This window comes from Argentina silus, assembly GCF_951799395.1.
Source record: "Argentina silus genome assembly, chromosome: 6".
Taxonomy (NCBI): domain Eukaryota; kingdom Metazoa; phylum Chordata; class Actinopteri; order Argentiniformes; family Argentinidae; genus Argentina; species Argentina silus.
In genome coordinates this window covers 24,416,759-24,434,109 of record NC_139660.1, presented here as the reverse complement: position 1 = coordinate 24,434,109, position 17,351 = coordinate 24,416,759, and the positions used below count along the sequence as shown (strand labels likewise).

Below are 17,351 nucleotides of genomic sequence, written 5' to 3'. Positions count from 1 at the left end.
CTCCCTTCGCTCAACCTCTGCTGGACTGCTAACCATCCCCACGTCATGCTTCAGCACCATGGGTGCCCGAGCCTTCAGCTGCTCAGCACCCAAGCTCTGGAATTCTCTCCCCCCACACATAAGACAGTCCGACTCCATCACAACATTCAAGTCCCAACTCAAAACCCACCTGTTCAAACTGGCATACTTTCTATAAATTGGACACTCTGCACTTCACTTGTTTTTATCTAAATGTGTTGTTTGTTTTGTTTTTAATGATTGATGTCATGCTTTTGCTTTTACTTCTCTTCTGTAAGGTGACCTTGGGTGACCTGAAAGGCGCCTCCAAATAAAATGCATTATTATTATTATTATTATTATGGTACACATTTGCGAGTTGTACTCTTTTTATTTACAATAACATCAGAAGTAATCTATCTCCATACCTAACCTTTTCATGTTATGAAAAACAAATGGGCCAAAATAAATGTTTTGGATTGTGTGTTTGAGATTGTTTTTATTCTGTTTTTCCATTTATAGCCCATTTATATTATTATTTTAATAAGAAAAGACTTCATGACAAAACGGCACTATGTATACAAATGTTTTATAGGTGCATCCCTAAAAATTAGTGCTTGTGACATCCTAAAGAAAGAATATTGTGATATTCATGATATGTTCAGATCCATATTAAAGCACAAATCCAAAGTGGTATATACCTGTGGAGGTGAGGCATACCTTTGTGTGGACAGACAGGATTCTAAGTACCTGACAATGACCATCTCATGTTGTCATGATGTTAGTTTTCTGTTGTTTAGTCTATGATGGTCCATTCCAAATTCACTGATGTTTCTGCTGGGATTGAATGACAGTAAAGTAACCTTACTCTTCTTATCCAGTAGGTGGCGATGTCAGACTTCCATTGCTAGTTCAGGTTAACCTGAATGTTGGATGGACATTTACAGTATGTGATTTAAGAAGTAGGCTAGTACCCTGAAATAGAATTGTTAAGATTTAACAGTATATGGACGACAACTGTGCCTGTCCTCTCTTAATATGTATTAATTTAAGTTTTCCAAAGCCACAAAGTTCTCTTTTTCATAAAGCATGTTATGTTGCCAGTAAAGCTGTCGCTGTACGACTATCAGACAGCCTTTCTTTTACATGCTTGATCTGTGCCAACTCTTCATTGCAATGATGAAACAATAGATGTGTCACATCAATAGCCTAACCCTAACCCTAATATCTTCACGTTAGAAGGCTTGAAATAAATGGCGTTAACAGTGTGGAGTCACCCAATGTTGAGTTTGAAATGGAACATGAAAAAAAACATTCCACAGCACACAGTACAGCTTTGGAGAGCCATATTGTCCTCTGGTGCTATTTGTATGGGCCAACAATCTTTTAAGCAACACAGACAGAAACCAAACAAATCGACTCCAATAATTAGAATTAACTGCCAGTGCTCAGTCAAACCCTAGAGGTGGTCTGGATTTTGATATATTCCATGGATTTTTATGGATTTATTCCTGAATATGTTAATGTCTTTGTTCCAATGTTCTTGTAAGATGGTAGGCATATTTCATCTGCCCTTTGTCAGCGCTTCATTGGTGTCAGTTCTGTACTGTCAGTTTGGCACAAATATCATGTCCTGCTTCACTTAACTTAAAGGCTGCAGGGGCCAGTGGTACTCTCAGGTGTGAAATGGACCCGAATGTTAAACAAGTTCCTCACCACTCATGTTTGTTTGATGTGGATGAGACAAGTTGGTCCACCTCTCTTAAAGGACACAGTGTACTTGAGTAATAATACATGGCCACAAGCTGGGAAAGTACATAATACTGCCCTCAGATGGAAATGAAGGAGATGCAGCAACATTACACTTTAATGAAACATTGAGCGGATGGGTGGTTGTGCTTGCATCTTTTATTCTACCTCCATATCGATCTGCAGCACAGCCTCTCAGCCATGCAATTCTGACAGTTTCACACCCCAATATCCTGATAGTTTCACAAAAAAGAGTAGCACTCTTTTGTCCAAAATGTCTAAACAAAAAGCAAGACTCACTGTGCACTGTGTTCACACTGCTTTGTATCTGGGTTTTGGAGCCTTAGTCCTGGCAGTCCTGGCAGTCCAACTGAGCTTTGATTGATTGATTACAAAGTCAATGATGAAATTGTTTGTTTTTAGCACCAGAGCATAGAGAATTAACAAAGGAGTACAACAAACCACATGGTGAACAAAATTGACTTAACCAACATGTGAACTTAAAAGATGGAACTCGCAGTGCATCTCCTCTCAATTGATGCTTTTGTGTTTTGGTCTGCAACTGGAGACTGTGGTCCCCCACAAACCAAATGCTAACTAAACACAGGAAATATCTACACTCAGGTTTTGAATGTGAGAAATAAAAACAGGGAATTCCATCTGAGAATTGTAGAACTTTACTGTACGTTCTCTGCGTCAGTCATTGAACCGTGACAGCATTTTAAGGAAGGTATGGCAATGTAAAATCTCAAGGTCTATATCAGTTAAAAAGAAAAGTATCTTAGCATGTACACCAGAAATAATACCTAAAAAAAAAAAAAAAATATATATATATATATATATATATATATATATATATATATAATATATAGTACCTTGCCAAGAGTGTGCAAAGCTGGCATCAAAGCAAAAGGTGGCTACTTTGAAGAATCAAAAATTTGTTTGTTTAACACTTTTTCGTTTACTACATAATTCCCTATGTGTTCCTTCATAGTTTTGATGTCTTCAATATTAATGTACAATGTAGAAAATAATAAAAATAAAGAAAAACCATTGAATGAGAAGGTGTGTCCAAACTTTTGACTATATATATAGTCTCCATTTACCATGAAGGCCTAAAATTACCATGTAAAAAACAGCCATTTGGAAGTTGGGTAATATCACTAGTGCCGTGAAACATTAGCTATCTTGCTGGCTAGCAAGTTCCTTATGTCTGTGATAAATTGTGATAAATTGTGAATTGTAATCGCTATAACGCGAAAGGAGGATGATCTCACATGAGAAGATATACAGTGCCTTCGGAAAGTCATCAACAAATCATCAACAAGTCATCAACAAATCACTCTAAGTTGAATTGAGTCCATCTTAATGCAAGGATAATTGTTCATATAATTTTGGAATTAATGTATTTGTTTTTATAGGGTCTCTGATTTGCTCATGAATCAATTACACTCCCCCATCAACCATACAGTATATCACTATAAAACTTACTTCTGGCTAGCTTGGGGAACATCTTGCTCCAGTCACACTGGATTTTAGGTTTTAATCTGTGAATAGAAATGCGTCAAAAGTGAGATTTGTTTACACAGGTCTGTTTGCTACAGTTGTCATAGAGAACAACTACCAGTCCGCTAAATCTTGAATTTCGTTAAAACATGGAACAAATAAATTAATGTAATGTAGTCTTGTTTTGTTCACACATTTTTTTTATCATAATGCCATTGCCTATTTGGGAGGAGCGCACAGGCATACAAAAAAATGCACCACTGGTTTTAGACAAGCTCTGCTGTATCCCCCTCCCGTTCTCTCTCTCTCTCTCCCGCTCTCTTGCTTGACTGTGTGAGCGAGTCCTCTCTCCCTCCCCCCCCCATTGTAACTATACCTCAACTGCTCTGCTTTGATTGTTAATCTGAAATGATCAAGCAAATGTTTGCGAACGTCTGTTATTGTGATGAGTACAACCTTCAAAAAACTATTTTACACACATGCTGCTGAAGTAGCCGTGTTTGATCCATACCTCAGTGAGAGTCAAAATCAGTGTTCAGTAATACTCTGACTATAACTGGCTATCTACTGGCTATACAAAACTCAAAATATGTTTAGGGGCGTAAGCGACTGAAAATGATGGAGCAAGTCACACATGAGCTACTGTTTCACAACAAGCCCATCCATTAGAATTACTCAACGATGCCCCCTGGTTGTTGTATTGCCTATCCCTCAAGCATGAACCTTTTCAACTCTGACCTACTGTATACTCTGGGTAGGAATTCGCGCCAAAACGAAGAAACCGCAAACTTCACCAAATGCACCCAAGAGGCTCATTCGTATCATATAAACAAATGCAATTTCACAATATTTTACCATACAAATTTGTCCAATTTGTCTTTTTCCGGTTCGTCTTTTTCCAGTTTATTCACAGACATATTAAAAGTATTTTTTTAAATGAAAATCTCCCCCTCCGCAAAACTGACGAACAGCAAAACCAGTATAAAGACCAACATACAACTTTTTAATGATCTTAAAAAAACAAACAAGTAATGTGTACTGATAGTGCCAACAATTAAAACCTTTAAAAAATATATTTTCGATTTTGAGGTTTACATGTGCTAAAACAAGTGTACTAGGTTGCTAGTAACTTAGCTGGCTGGCTGTCACTCTGAAAGCTACGGCTAAATTGCTCGTTTGCTGGTTTAAATGTTAGGAATTACAGGCAAAATATACTTTGGCAGTATGATTATTTTTCAATAAGCAAGGCAATCGGCATATTTTCGTCTTTGACTTGCATTGATTAGGCTGGTGTAGTTTGCCGCATTCCACATGGTTCAATCGCTCTAATGCACTGATCTCACATTACCAGTCCAGGGTCATTGGCAGGGCTGGAGTGCTGATGAAGCTGAGACGCTGTGGAAACAAACCTCTGCTCCCCAGCATTCTGCTAGCAAATGTCCAGACACTAGACAACAAGCTAAGAGCAAGGATTGCCTTCCAGAGAGAAACAAGAGACTGTAACATCATTTGTTTGACTGAAACCTGGCTTACGGAAAATACAGCAGAACTTTCTGGACAAAGCAAAGGAGATGGGGTGTGTTTTATGATCAATAACACTTGGTGCAAACCAGAGAGTGTTCATACCCTTAAGACTTTCTGCTCCCCAGACTTAGAATACTTAGCGCTGCTGTGTCGCTTTTACTGGCTGCCTCGTGAATTCACTGCCGTTATAGCAATAGCGGTGTACATTAGACCATTAGCAAACACAAGTACAGCGCTCAGCGAACTTTATGACTGAAACAAGCAATTCCCAAACTTTACCAACACATCGATGTAAACACGCGTGCCAGAAGTATTCTCGATCACCGCTACACCCCCTTCCGCCATGCCTACAAACCCCTCCTCCGACCTCCGTTTGGCAAATCAGACCACTCCTCCATCCTGCTTCTGCCCGCCTACAGACACAGGCTGAAACTCGCTCCACCCACCGTGAGAACGATCCAGGTTTGATCCAAGGAGACAGAGGTTGTTCTCCAAGATTACCTAGACGACGTGGACCGGGAAATCTACCGTAAGATGAATGACGACATACATGGGTACACGCAAGGAGTCATGGGATTCATACAACACGGAATACAGGAAGTTGTCCCCACAAAGACTGTCCAACTGTTTCCAAATCAGATATCGTGGATTAATAGCACAGTCAGAGCTGCACTCACCGTGAGAGATACAGCCTTCAAATCCGGTGACATCACCTATGACAAGAAAGCCCGCTACGACCTCCGCAGAGTGATCAAGGCAGCCAAACGGGAATCCAGCAATAAGATAGAGTTACAACTATGCAGCATGTGGCAAGGGCTACACACCATTTCAGACTTCAAAGGGAGACCTGGCTGCGTAGCTAGTGTAGCTAGCTCTCTCCCGGACGAGCTGAATAGCTTCTACGCCTGCTTCGAGAACTCCAACGCCACCCCACCAGAGAGTACACACACCGCGGACAGCACTGCCAGTGCTCTGGTCATCACCGAAGCAGACGTGCGCAGGCAGTTAGGGCGCGTCAACATCTGCGAAGCGACCGGACCAGATGGCATCCCAGGCCGGGTGATCAAAGTGTGCGCAGTGCAACTGGCTGGTGTGTTCACTGACATATTCAACCTCTCCCTCTCCACAGGAATAGTCCCCTCCTGCTTCAAGTCATCCACCATTGTCCCAGTGTCGAAGAAGAACAAGGTAGTATGCCGAAACGACTGCCGCCCTGTTGCTCTCACTCCCATCGTGAGCAAATGCTTTGAGAGGCATGTCAAGGCCCAGATCTGCGTCCTGAGTCCTCTCCTCTACTCCCTGTACACCCACGACTGCATGGCCACTCATGGCTCCAACTCTGTGATCAAATTCGCTGATGACACCACAGTGATTGGCCTGATCACAGACGGTGATGAGACGGCCTACAGAAGAGAGGTTGACCGCCTGGCCGAGGACAGCCAGGAGAACAACCTCTCTCTCAACACCGACAAGACCAAGGAGCTGATGGTGGACTTCAGGAAGAAAGGCTGGGAACAGGACCCTATCACCATCAACGGGTTCACAGTAGAGAGGGTCAACAGCTTTAAGTTCCTTGGCGTCCATATCTCTGACGACCTCACCTGGGACGAGCACACCAATCAGGTGGTGAAAAAGGCACAGCAGCGCCTCTTTCACCTCAGGTGGCTGAGGAAGGTTGGCATGGGGCCCAAGATCCTGCGGACCTTCTACAGGAGCACTACTGAGAGCATCCTGATGGGATGCATCACTGCCTGGCACGGCAACTGCACCACCCTCAACCGCAAGGCGCTGCAGAAGGTGGTGCGGACAGCTGAGCGCATCAGTGGATGTGAGTTTCCCTCCATCCAGGACATATACAACAAAAGATGTGTCAGCAAAGCCCGGAGGATCATCCGGGACCCCAGCCACCCCAACCATAGCCTGTTTGAACTGATGCTGTCCAAAAGACGGAGCCTCCTCCGGAGCCTCAGGGCCAAAACACAGAGGCTAACCAACAGCTACTTCCCCCTGGCCATCAGGCTCATGAACAAGCCTACCTCAAACTCTTGACTTTACCCCCAGCACACCCACAGAATGGACTTCACTAGCACACAGTCACTTTAAACAAACACCTCTTACACCGTCAGCACAGTGCAATAAGAATGACATTCCACTGACCCACTTTACTTTTTTTACTTACTATTTATACTCTATATTAAATTGTGTCATGTCTATTGTCTGTGTCCAACAATTGTCACTGTCCAACTGTCTCACTTATCTTGTACTATGTCACTTATTGTCTTGTCCTTATTTCATTGCACTACTGCGTATTTGCGTATTTGTATTTTTGTATTTTGTATGCTGCATTGTCATGGAACCAAGCCCAAGAATTGTACTCCCTGCACTTGTGTATGAGACATAACAATAAACTTGAAACTATACCCAACCCCCAACCTGGAGGACCAGCATGCTGTCGGTGTCGGCCCTTGACACCAATCCAGTATGGTAAACCTGCTAGGAGCCAAAAAACCCACCGGCTCTCAGGGTCTTTAAGCTCAACACACTAGACTATGATCACTTTTGATGAAAGAAAGTTCTCAAAGTCAGAAGTTTGAGAGAGCCTACCGTCTGCACCATGTGAGACAGTTCACAGACATCAAAGTTCTCAGTGAGGATAAAACTGAGCTGGCCAAGATCAATCTATCATGGAGCAAAAGGTAGCAGGAAGAAGTGGGAGAAACTCACTGTTGTCCCAGTGGGAATGAAGAGGAGTAAGAAAGTAAGCACCCTGAACGACTTTGAACTGGTGAAAAAGGGCTAAATTGGCTCCCAAAAACATATTTAAAGTCTTTTAGTGAATGAATTTCCACAGAAAGCCCTTGGCTGCATCTTCCTCGTCCTTCCCCCTTTTTATGTGCACATGCCATTGCTGCAGTGTGTTCCTGCATTGGGGGTGTTTGTCGCAGATGTTGCTTCAGACATGCGATCCTGCCAGGGATCGCCTCTCGCCACAGAGCTCCCCGCTCAGCTCAACAACAGAGACTTTCTATCCTAACATATTCCCTGTCTTATCCCTCTGTCTATTCCAATTCATCCACTTATACCTCTTTTTCTCTTCCTCCTTCTCTTCTCTCCCCTTTCTTCGCCTGTGCTGCTCTGGCAGGTTGCTGTCTTGACTGAGCCAGAAGCAGTGAAAGTCCAGAGCCCTGTGTGGTCAGGCGGCTGTAATTGATTTTTCGGCCCAAATGCTTTCTGAATCCCTTTTAGAATCCAGCAAGGACATAACTTTTCACCACATGCAAAACTGAGATTGTTGATGATTAAATGTTCACATATGAAACTATGTTTTGGGAGTCTTTAAATCTTGTCCAAATGTTCTCTTTGTGTTTCAGTGTGGTGCAGCTGGACCCATCACACACCCCTGAGCCCTGCCATGTTCTGTCCCGCCACTCTCTCCCCATAACAGACATCCACTGCGGCCTAATGGGACCCCAGGCGCGAGTAGCCACCGCATCCCTGGACCAGACAGTCAAGGTAGGCTTGCCCAAAGACAAGACCGAAGAAGCACATGCCTGTTAAATTGTGTGGTTGAGTCACTGTGGCGGGAAGTTTGATTGTGGGTTGATGATTTTGCCTTGACTTTGCTCTAAGTTGATATCACCATCTTTCATGTGTATTTTCATGTCAGTAAACACATTTTTGTTCAAGGACATGAACAAAAATACTTTTTTCATTCCCCGAAAGCACACGTTGTTCTTTAGGTCTTAAGTTTGAAAGACATGCGTAGTCACAATGCACATTTATCTCCTTTTCCCCTATCTTTTTTGTTATTCACAATTGACTGACATCTCATCACACTGATTCAAGGTGCGCTGTATCTTTTTTTTGGATGTATCAATGTTTTCAGTGTCAGTGCATGAAGTAATATCATACGTTTTTATCAATGATTTTTGTTGGGAGGTAGGATTTTCTTAAATTTCTCAATTAGTTTTAGCAAACATCTTTGATATACTCTCAAGGCTCCAATTTGTTCTGCTAAAAGATGTGCTGTGCACCACTAAGTTTAGTTGTCTTGGACGCTATTTGGGTAATTTCGTTCAGCTTTAGAGTTTTAGTCGGCGCAGAGGCGGAAGGCAGGTCTCCGGCAATAATAATAAGAATGTGAGATCAAGATGTCCATGATTGCCAATCATGATTTTACTGTAAATGTTTCAATGGATAGTTTTTATTTTATTTTTTTGACAAATAAGATTACCATACTTCACTTTTTTTTTTCTTTTCTTTTTTTTTATAACTTTTTTAACCACAAGCTGATTTCAGAACCTAACCACTCAACAAGCCTATACTGGCGTGCCAAATATAACCTGCCAACCTACCTGTGTCCAAGCGCTGTAATGGTTTAATGAACCTGTCAAGACATTTCTTGTGTTTCAGTTGCATCAACTAAATACAGTACCCTCAATAATTTGTGGGACCGTGAATAATTTTTTTCTTCTTTTGGCTCTATACTCCAAAAGTTTGTTTTTGAAATTAAACAACTACTAAGAAAATAGATTTGTACGGGTAGGGGTAGGGTATTTGTACATATTGGTTTCACTATTTCGAAAAAACTACACTTTTTATATATGCTGATCATCCAGTGTGTGGCGGGTAGACTTGCATAGGCCAATTGTTTGCTAGTTTATATTGTTCTCCCTTCCCAATATTACCATGGGATTGAAGACGTGGTATTTGACAACTTTCGGGATCATTCTAACGACCATCTTTTTAGTTCATGGGGAAAGGCTCTCCAGCGTATGTAGTAGGTATGCATATTTTCATTATTAATTGGCAAATATAAATTTGGGAGTGCTGTTGATCAAGAGAATGGGGGTTGAAGGCTGAGAGGAGCTGTTGTACTTCAGGCAAGGAGCGTTGGACTCCAGTGTAGACGTGTTCACAGGTCCAAAAAAGTGGGCCAATAGATTTCCTATCCAAACAGACCTGTTCTTCTTTTTAAATAAAGAGACCCGAACCCAAACAGACCCGTGGACAGTGAGACCCGAACTCTAACAGAGTGAACAACTTGACCAGAAACCTAATTGGTCCAGTTCTATCCCTGACCCAATTAGTAGCCTACAGTTTGAGGAACAGACTTTCTCTCTCTCCTAATAACATGAGCCTAGCAGGTCTGTTTGTGCCTGTCAGGAGGCTAATCATTTTAAGATGGCCTATTCTGCTTTGGCCTACCTCAGTAATGAAGGCCTCCATGAAAGAGGCTTCATGAATCTATGAACAAATATACTGAAATATGCACATGGTCAAGAGTGTGCCAGAGCGCTCTCCAATGCTTGGAGAGGCACTTCATACACACCCAGAAAGATGGAGTGAATGATTGAATGTGGAATGACGAACACTACTGTGTGAAAACAAAATATTATGATGTGATTGTTTTGAAATGGGTGATGTTAGGATGTGGGACTTTTTTTAAATGTATTTTTATTTTCATCCAATACAACCAACTGTGGTTAGAGACTATTTCTATTAACTGGAACTTCAGTCAGAGGAGCCAGAAGCCGTCATATTTTTCAGTGGAAGGTCATTTGCTTGCAAACATATCAACCAGTCAGAATATTGAACCGAAAGTGTTTAGAATAAAAACCAACATGAATATTAATTAATAAATACCTTGAAGATCTGCAATCCCCTATTGGATCATAAGCATGGTTCTATTTATTACTGACTTGGCTTGCTAACATGCTTTAACTAGAACTAGCTTTAACTGCTTTAACTAACATGCTTTAACTAGCTGGCTAAAAATGATTGGTAGTGGAGGAGGTTTAGTGACAGTTCCGTCTTTGAGATTTCGTCAAGTACGATAAATAAGCTTTTGGTGACCATGAGTTGTACAATATGAATAGTATCAAAAATGATTTATTCAGTTTCCTGATTAAGACTTTTATGAACATTTATGAAGTTGGTTTATTTCTATAGCTTCAACAGTGTAAGAGCAGTGGGGTTCTAAGAACTGCAAAGAGTCTGGGGGTAGTTCAGTGGACTGGGAGACTAAGTAACTACTAAGTAACCTTAAGTTATACCTAACTAACCCAACAGTAAATATAATTTATGTACTAAAGTTGTTGAAGAAAGAGAAAATGAGAGACGGAAAAACAGTAAAAAGGTGGATGGATGGATAGATGGTGCAGAGGAGTGACTGCAGTTTCTCTTTTTGCAGCTGTTGCACAAGATATGTTAACATAGTGAGAAACCTTTGAGATATCTTCAAGTAAGACCAATGCAAAGCAAGCTTACAGTGATCATTTAAACCCAATGGAATGCTCAGTGTTAAAAGCTTCATTCAAAGTTTAAAGTTTGAGCCAGACTACACATTGCACTCTTTAATTGGTGTGCCAAGAGTGTTCTTGGTGTGCCATCTTAAAACATGAGAGGAGTAGTGTATTCAACCTAGGCCTACTGTAAGTACATTTAAGCTTACTAACCCAACCGTAAACATAATTTATATACTTAAGTTGTTGAACAAAGAGATGGTGAGAGATAAGACTGGGAAAACGCACAGACTGCGGCATGCGGTTGCATGTCTGCAATTTTGATTCAGTCTGAATGTTCGGGGTGTAAACACAACCAGTGCATTATTTTTGCATTGTATTGCTCTAATTCAATGATTACAATGTTACACTAACGTCAACAAATGGACGTCTCCGGGCATCACTCTAGGTACTTAGGTTAGTAATGATGGCCCGAGGCTTCTAGTGTTAATGGAGTGTGTTAATATTGATTTGTAACAGCATGCCGTCTTGCTGCTAGCTGACTTTTCTCCATAAATATAGAAATACAATTTGTATTCCCTGAAAAACGATGGGCACCGCTCAGTGAGGTGCAATGACCACTTTGCCTAAATGTCCTTTTATTTATTGTTTTTTGTTTTTGTGTACAGATGATGTAATGAATTATATCCAATACAACTGATGTGTATTGTATTCATAGTACTACAGTGTCTTAAAACTCTTGAGTGGTCCACAATGTGATTTGTAAATCTGTATTATTATGGAGTTACACTTAAATAAAAAAACTTAAACTTTTAACAAAAGACAACTAGAAACTTTGGTCATAACAGGGACGGACAGCAGTGGTAATCTCATCTTATATATCCCCTACAAATATTTTTTATTAAGCCTAGTTTAGCCTTCTAAATTATGTATATTCCCTAAAACATTGAATGCCAGATGTTGCCAGCATACATCGATTGCTTCTAATCTCTGTGCCAATTGTTACCTTACAATTATCATGAAATGCAACCATGAATGTCTTTCACAGGGTATAAAATGGAATTATCAAAATGCATACACACTCACTAAAAAACATTTGGAGAGTCTTTACCAGTTCTTCAATCCATAGTAATATTGGGAGGGGAGAATTATAGACCCAGCATTCAGGCCTATATAAGCCAAATGGTTGAACATGGTAACTACAGGCTGAATGGGAATACAGTTCCCATTTCAATTTGAATTGAATTTCCTAATTAATTTTCACTGTAAAATGAGGAACTTCCGAGGATAGTTCTCAGACCAAATATGGCATCCTCCTGTCCTGACCATCCAATCATAGGCTAGCTTGTTCACTTTGACTGTTTGTGTGTGTGTCTTTCTGGCAAAAGTTCTGCAGGGAAAGAGAGATGAGGGAGAAATACAAATGAATTTCTTCTAAAATTAAAGAAAGGGAGCAGAAAAGAGAGCGAGAGAGCTAGCTATATTTGCAATATTATTTTGTTGTATTGTTTTGTTCTTCTTAGTTTACATTTCACTTACTGTGCTAATGCAGTTAAATTATCCTACCAGTCAGTCACAGAGGAATAGTGTTTGTTAGCTAGCAGGTTAGGCGATCCAACTGCAACACTTCCGATTCAAGGTAAGCTTTTGGATTTATTAATTTATTGACACCGGGACCCGCCGATGTAATTGCTTGCTATTTCTGTGATTCTAAACATTGATTAGAATTATAGGTTATGCACCTTAGTTCTCAGTTTCTTAATGATCGTTATGGTGACAATGGTGTATGATGTGTAGTGGTTATTGGAGAGGTTTTTGCGCCTGATTTTACAGACAGCTGTTGTGCACTGAAGTTCCCAGGCAAAGGGAAAAGGTGAGAAAAGTGCATAGATGAGAGAATAAATGTGTGTGCGGGGGATCTGATCAGCTAGATCCATGCAAGAGAGTACAAGGCGGTGTTACCTGTCACCTTGTTAACTCCAATCTATCTCTCCTCCTGTGCACCTGCATTATAAACGTTCATGTGTGCCCTGTGTAATTAATAGGACAGTGAAGCATTTTTTTCTTCTTTTGGGTCTACACTCCAAGTGTTTAGATTTTAAATGTTATGCAGGTTTGACGGGTGTTTCTGGTGTGTTCCATCACATCATTTGTGCAGGCATAAGAGAGCTGTCAATGTGTATTGAGTCTAGGCTTTGGATTTGCCTTTGGAGTTTGCTATTGGTGTCTGTCAACATGAGGACCAAAGAGGTGTCAATGAAAGTCAAGGAAGCTATTATTAGTTTGACAAATCTGAACAAACTATCTTCACTGTTTCTTCAATCCAAAAATTCTTCACTGTCCCATTACATATGCAGGGCATTGTGTGTGTGTGTGTGTGTGTGTGTGTGTGTGTGTACATATATACAGTGGCTTCGGAAAGTATTCAGACCCCTTCACTTTTTCCAGATTTTGTTGTCCTATACACTCAATTTAAAATTGATTGAATGTATTTTTTTTGCCATCACTCTACACACAATACCCCAAAATGACAGGGGGTAAAAAGCAAAAACATGTTTTTACTCGTCAACAGGTCACTCAATAAGTTGAATTGAGTCCATCTTAATGCAAGGATAATAATTCATGTGATTTTTGAATTCATGTCTTTGTTTTTATAGGGTCTCTGATTTGCATAGGAATCAATTACACACGGTGTGGATCAAGTTGTCATTACAAACTGAGCAAATGGAGAGGAACAAAAATATTCAGGAATGCTACCCTGAGGCCTGGGGAGACTTAAAAAAATCTACAAATTGAATGGGGGAGAGGAAAAAGCACAGTCGATGGGTCAACATCATCTTAGTCACTGTAGAAAATTGGTATATAACCAAGTGGCCAAAAATAATCCCTTAATGGAAAATAATCTCACTCATATCCATAATTGTAATAAATGAATTTAAGTGATACAGCAAAGAAAGTGGTTGGAAATGTGTTTATTTGGATTTACTACAAAGCATTAAGTTTGGTGCAAATCTAGCACATGCAATGCAGTTTCAGCACCATCTCTCATGTGAAGAATAGTGGTAGCTGCATCATGTTATGGATATGTTTATCACTGGCAGGGACTGGGGAGTTTGTCAGGATCAAGAGGAAATGCAATTTGCTGAATTGGTAGTGGCGTCCTAATGCAGTAATTGCAAAACAGAGACTATGTACCTGAGCTCAATTTCGAGTGTCATAGCAAAGGGTCTGAATACTTATGTAAACATGATATTTCAGTTTTTTATTTTTAATAAATTAGCAAACATTTCTAAAAACCTGTTTTGGCTTTGTCATTATAGGGTATTGTGTGTAGATTGATGAGGGGGGGAAAAAATCAATTTTAGAATAAGTAACATAACAGAATGTGGAAAAAGTTAAGGAGTCTGAATACTTTCTGAATACATTGTATTCCTCCGAAAATGCACCGATACAGCACCAAAGATGTGTGTTAGCCTCACATTCTGAAATGATAGAAAATCAATTCAATATATAATATATATATATATATATATATATATATATATATATATATATATATATATATATATATATATGAAAATATATATTCATGGCTTTTTATGAATGATTAAACGTGTTTATTGGTGTTTGCTGTTACTGGAGTGCCTACTGTGGCTGAATTTAGCAAAAATAACGTTAGCTCTTTGGACTGTCAATTAGCACACTTGCTAACTAAAAGGATGTTGACTGAACAAGAGAGTTGTTCGGCACACAGTAATATATTATTTACTAATCATTTATTTCACCAGTTAACATGGTTAGCTTGTATCCACAAATTTCAGAGTCAGACGTTCTAGCAAACGTCAACCATATCAGCATGCACAACGCAGGTTTGTTTACTCTCGTGAGTAAACTTTGATAAAGTTTGTCTTGGGGAGGGTTGGAATAAACCATTATTCGAAATTACAGTGGTTGGCAACCAGAAAGTGCAGGGGGTATTCTCACGGTATGTTTTAAGAAAGCTTTTCATTGTGCATTTTTGTATGTATTTGTAAATTAAATATAACTGAGCATATAAAAATAGTTCCGTGGATGATCAAACTGTCACAACAAGATAGATTGAACAGCATATCCCTGATATCAATATGCAGTGCACTGAACATTTGAAATTTGCATTTGGCATAGTAAGTAACAACAAAATACATATTTGCACTATTCATCAATCGAGATCATTTCAGATCATTATTTTGCATAACCAGCATTATGCTGAGCATATGTTTGCCATTATATCTGTGAATTTGCCCCCCCCCCCCCCATAAATCGGCATCTGTATGGGGTCCAAAACTCCAGTGTCAGTCGGGCTCTAGTAATTTTTATTGACATTATATAATGCTTTGAGCTTTGCTCTATTTACATACAGTATTATATTACTTTATTGTGAAGCACTTGTGTACAATTTGGGATGGGACGTCATTTATAAATATGGATGACCTAGAATAACAATAAACAATGAATGACAACAGAAACAATGCTTTTCTCCATTGATTTTATTTTGTAAAATGGTAAATGAAAGATCTGTACAGTATTAAATGCTTTCAGGCATGGGGGGTGTCCCCCCGTGCCCACTGGCGAAGCAGTATATTTGGGTCTTAAAATGTGCTTATCTCACTGGAATTAACTGTCTATGACCATTGATAGTCTTGACCATTCACCCATGCTTTAAGAATCAATAAAAACACACATAAAAACTATTAACATTATTTTCAAAGAATACCATCCACAATACTAAACAAACAATGAATATAGAAGTACAAATGTAATTTGATTCCTAATGTTCACCAAAAAGAGCTGGTTCAAAGATTCAGCTTGAACTACCCATCACTTGGGCTGGTCTGTCTGAACCTCCCAGGTCAATGGCAGCTGGCTGGCGAATTTCATGAATGAACCTGTAACCCTCATCCCTTGAGCCCACCCTCAATATTTTCATCCCCCTCATGCATAATCATGCTATGGTATTGCTGTAGTATTTTTCACTTCCAATTCCATTTGACATAATGCAAATAATAAAATACTAGTGTTCATTTATGCATTTCATATTTTTTAGGCTACGCAGCTTGGGCAAAATTGGAAAGGCCCATCTGAAAATGGTATATTTGGTTATTGTTGTTTGTCACCTTTATTTAAGCAGACATTGGCAGCAGAAAACTGGAATGAGTGACGGCCAAGGAAGTGCAGGCGCAGGTTGCTATTGTAGTGGAGATACTAAGGAGTGACTAAGAGAGAGGGACTTGTAAATGAATGCATAGCCTACCTATGACCATTCCCCCATTTCTTGATTTAGCCTAAAATAGTGGATCGATGCGTATGCGAAACAGTCTGTATTGTTCTGTAATGGGCTATCATGCAAATACAGTAGGCTAAATGAATCCAAATGAATCAAATCTGTGTCTGGAGTGGAAAACCCTAATCAAATGTTTGTTCTTTATTATAGCCATAACAATCAAATGCATCGCCTTGTGTTGCCAGAAACAATGTGAGAACAGTTGCAGATCAAGTGTAAAATTCAAACTGTGTTATTGCAATATGTCTCAAGGAAATGTCTTTCACAAATCATGCTTCCAACCTTCATAAGGCAACCAACACACGTACAATATTGATACAGTCTCATATAAGAATTGAATTGCACTTATTTTTGTAAAGCGTCTTTGGGTCTTATATAGCCTATATAGCCTCCCTTTCCATGTATTATTATTATTATTATTATTATTAGGGGTCTAAGCAGCGATGCTGTTTTCTATTAAAATTGTCCTCCTGCATCCGACAGTGTATAATAGAGTATAATAATAAAAATAGGGGCTGAGACAAATATAATCAATGTGCAAAAAAAATTCTCATGAATTCCTGTTAATTCCAGTGCAGCGTTTCTACCTTGAAAATTTCTGTAATTTTGCAACCCCATCCTCAGCAGTTTTTTTTCTTCCTCTGCAAGCCATAATAATCTGTTGGCTTGGGGTTCAATGAATGGCCATCAAGATCTTGGCAAAAAAAATAGTAACTGTCATAGCCACTAAATTATTTGATCTATCTAAGTCATTAAGTTGAAGTTGGAACAGAAATGTGCAGACTAAGATGTATTTTAGTGCCCTGCACTTTGAAACGGCCCACTCTTCTAAAACAGACAGGGTCAGTTGAACAGCCCTTCAGTGTGTGCTCAAATGTTAGTATTCTTGTGCTCCCTCTTTCTCTCCCTCTCTCTCCCCCCTTGTTTTGAAGAGCATGAACCCTTTGAATGCTATCACGGTATTTTGTGTGATTATATTGTGATTAAGTTAAAACAAGAATCGCTTTTTC

At 39.7% G+C, this 17,351-nt stretch overlaps 1 protein-coding gene across 1 annotated transcript in view; it reads left to right on the top strand.

Annotated features, from left to right (window-relative positions):
* wdr18 (WD repeat domain 18) overlaps positions 1–17,351 on the top strand; it is a gene marked incomplete at its 5' end in the record, with an annotated part of 75,259 nt that overhangs the window by 13,679 nt on the left and 44,229 nt on the right. The window contains one exon of the mRNA XM_083672274.1: positions 8,148–8,289. Coding sequence (XP_083528400.1) covers positions 8,148–8,289 — 142 coding nt within the window. The remainder of the gene's footprint in view (positions 1–8,147; positions 8,290–17,351) is intronic.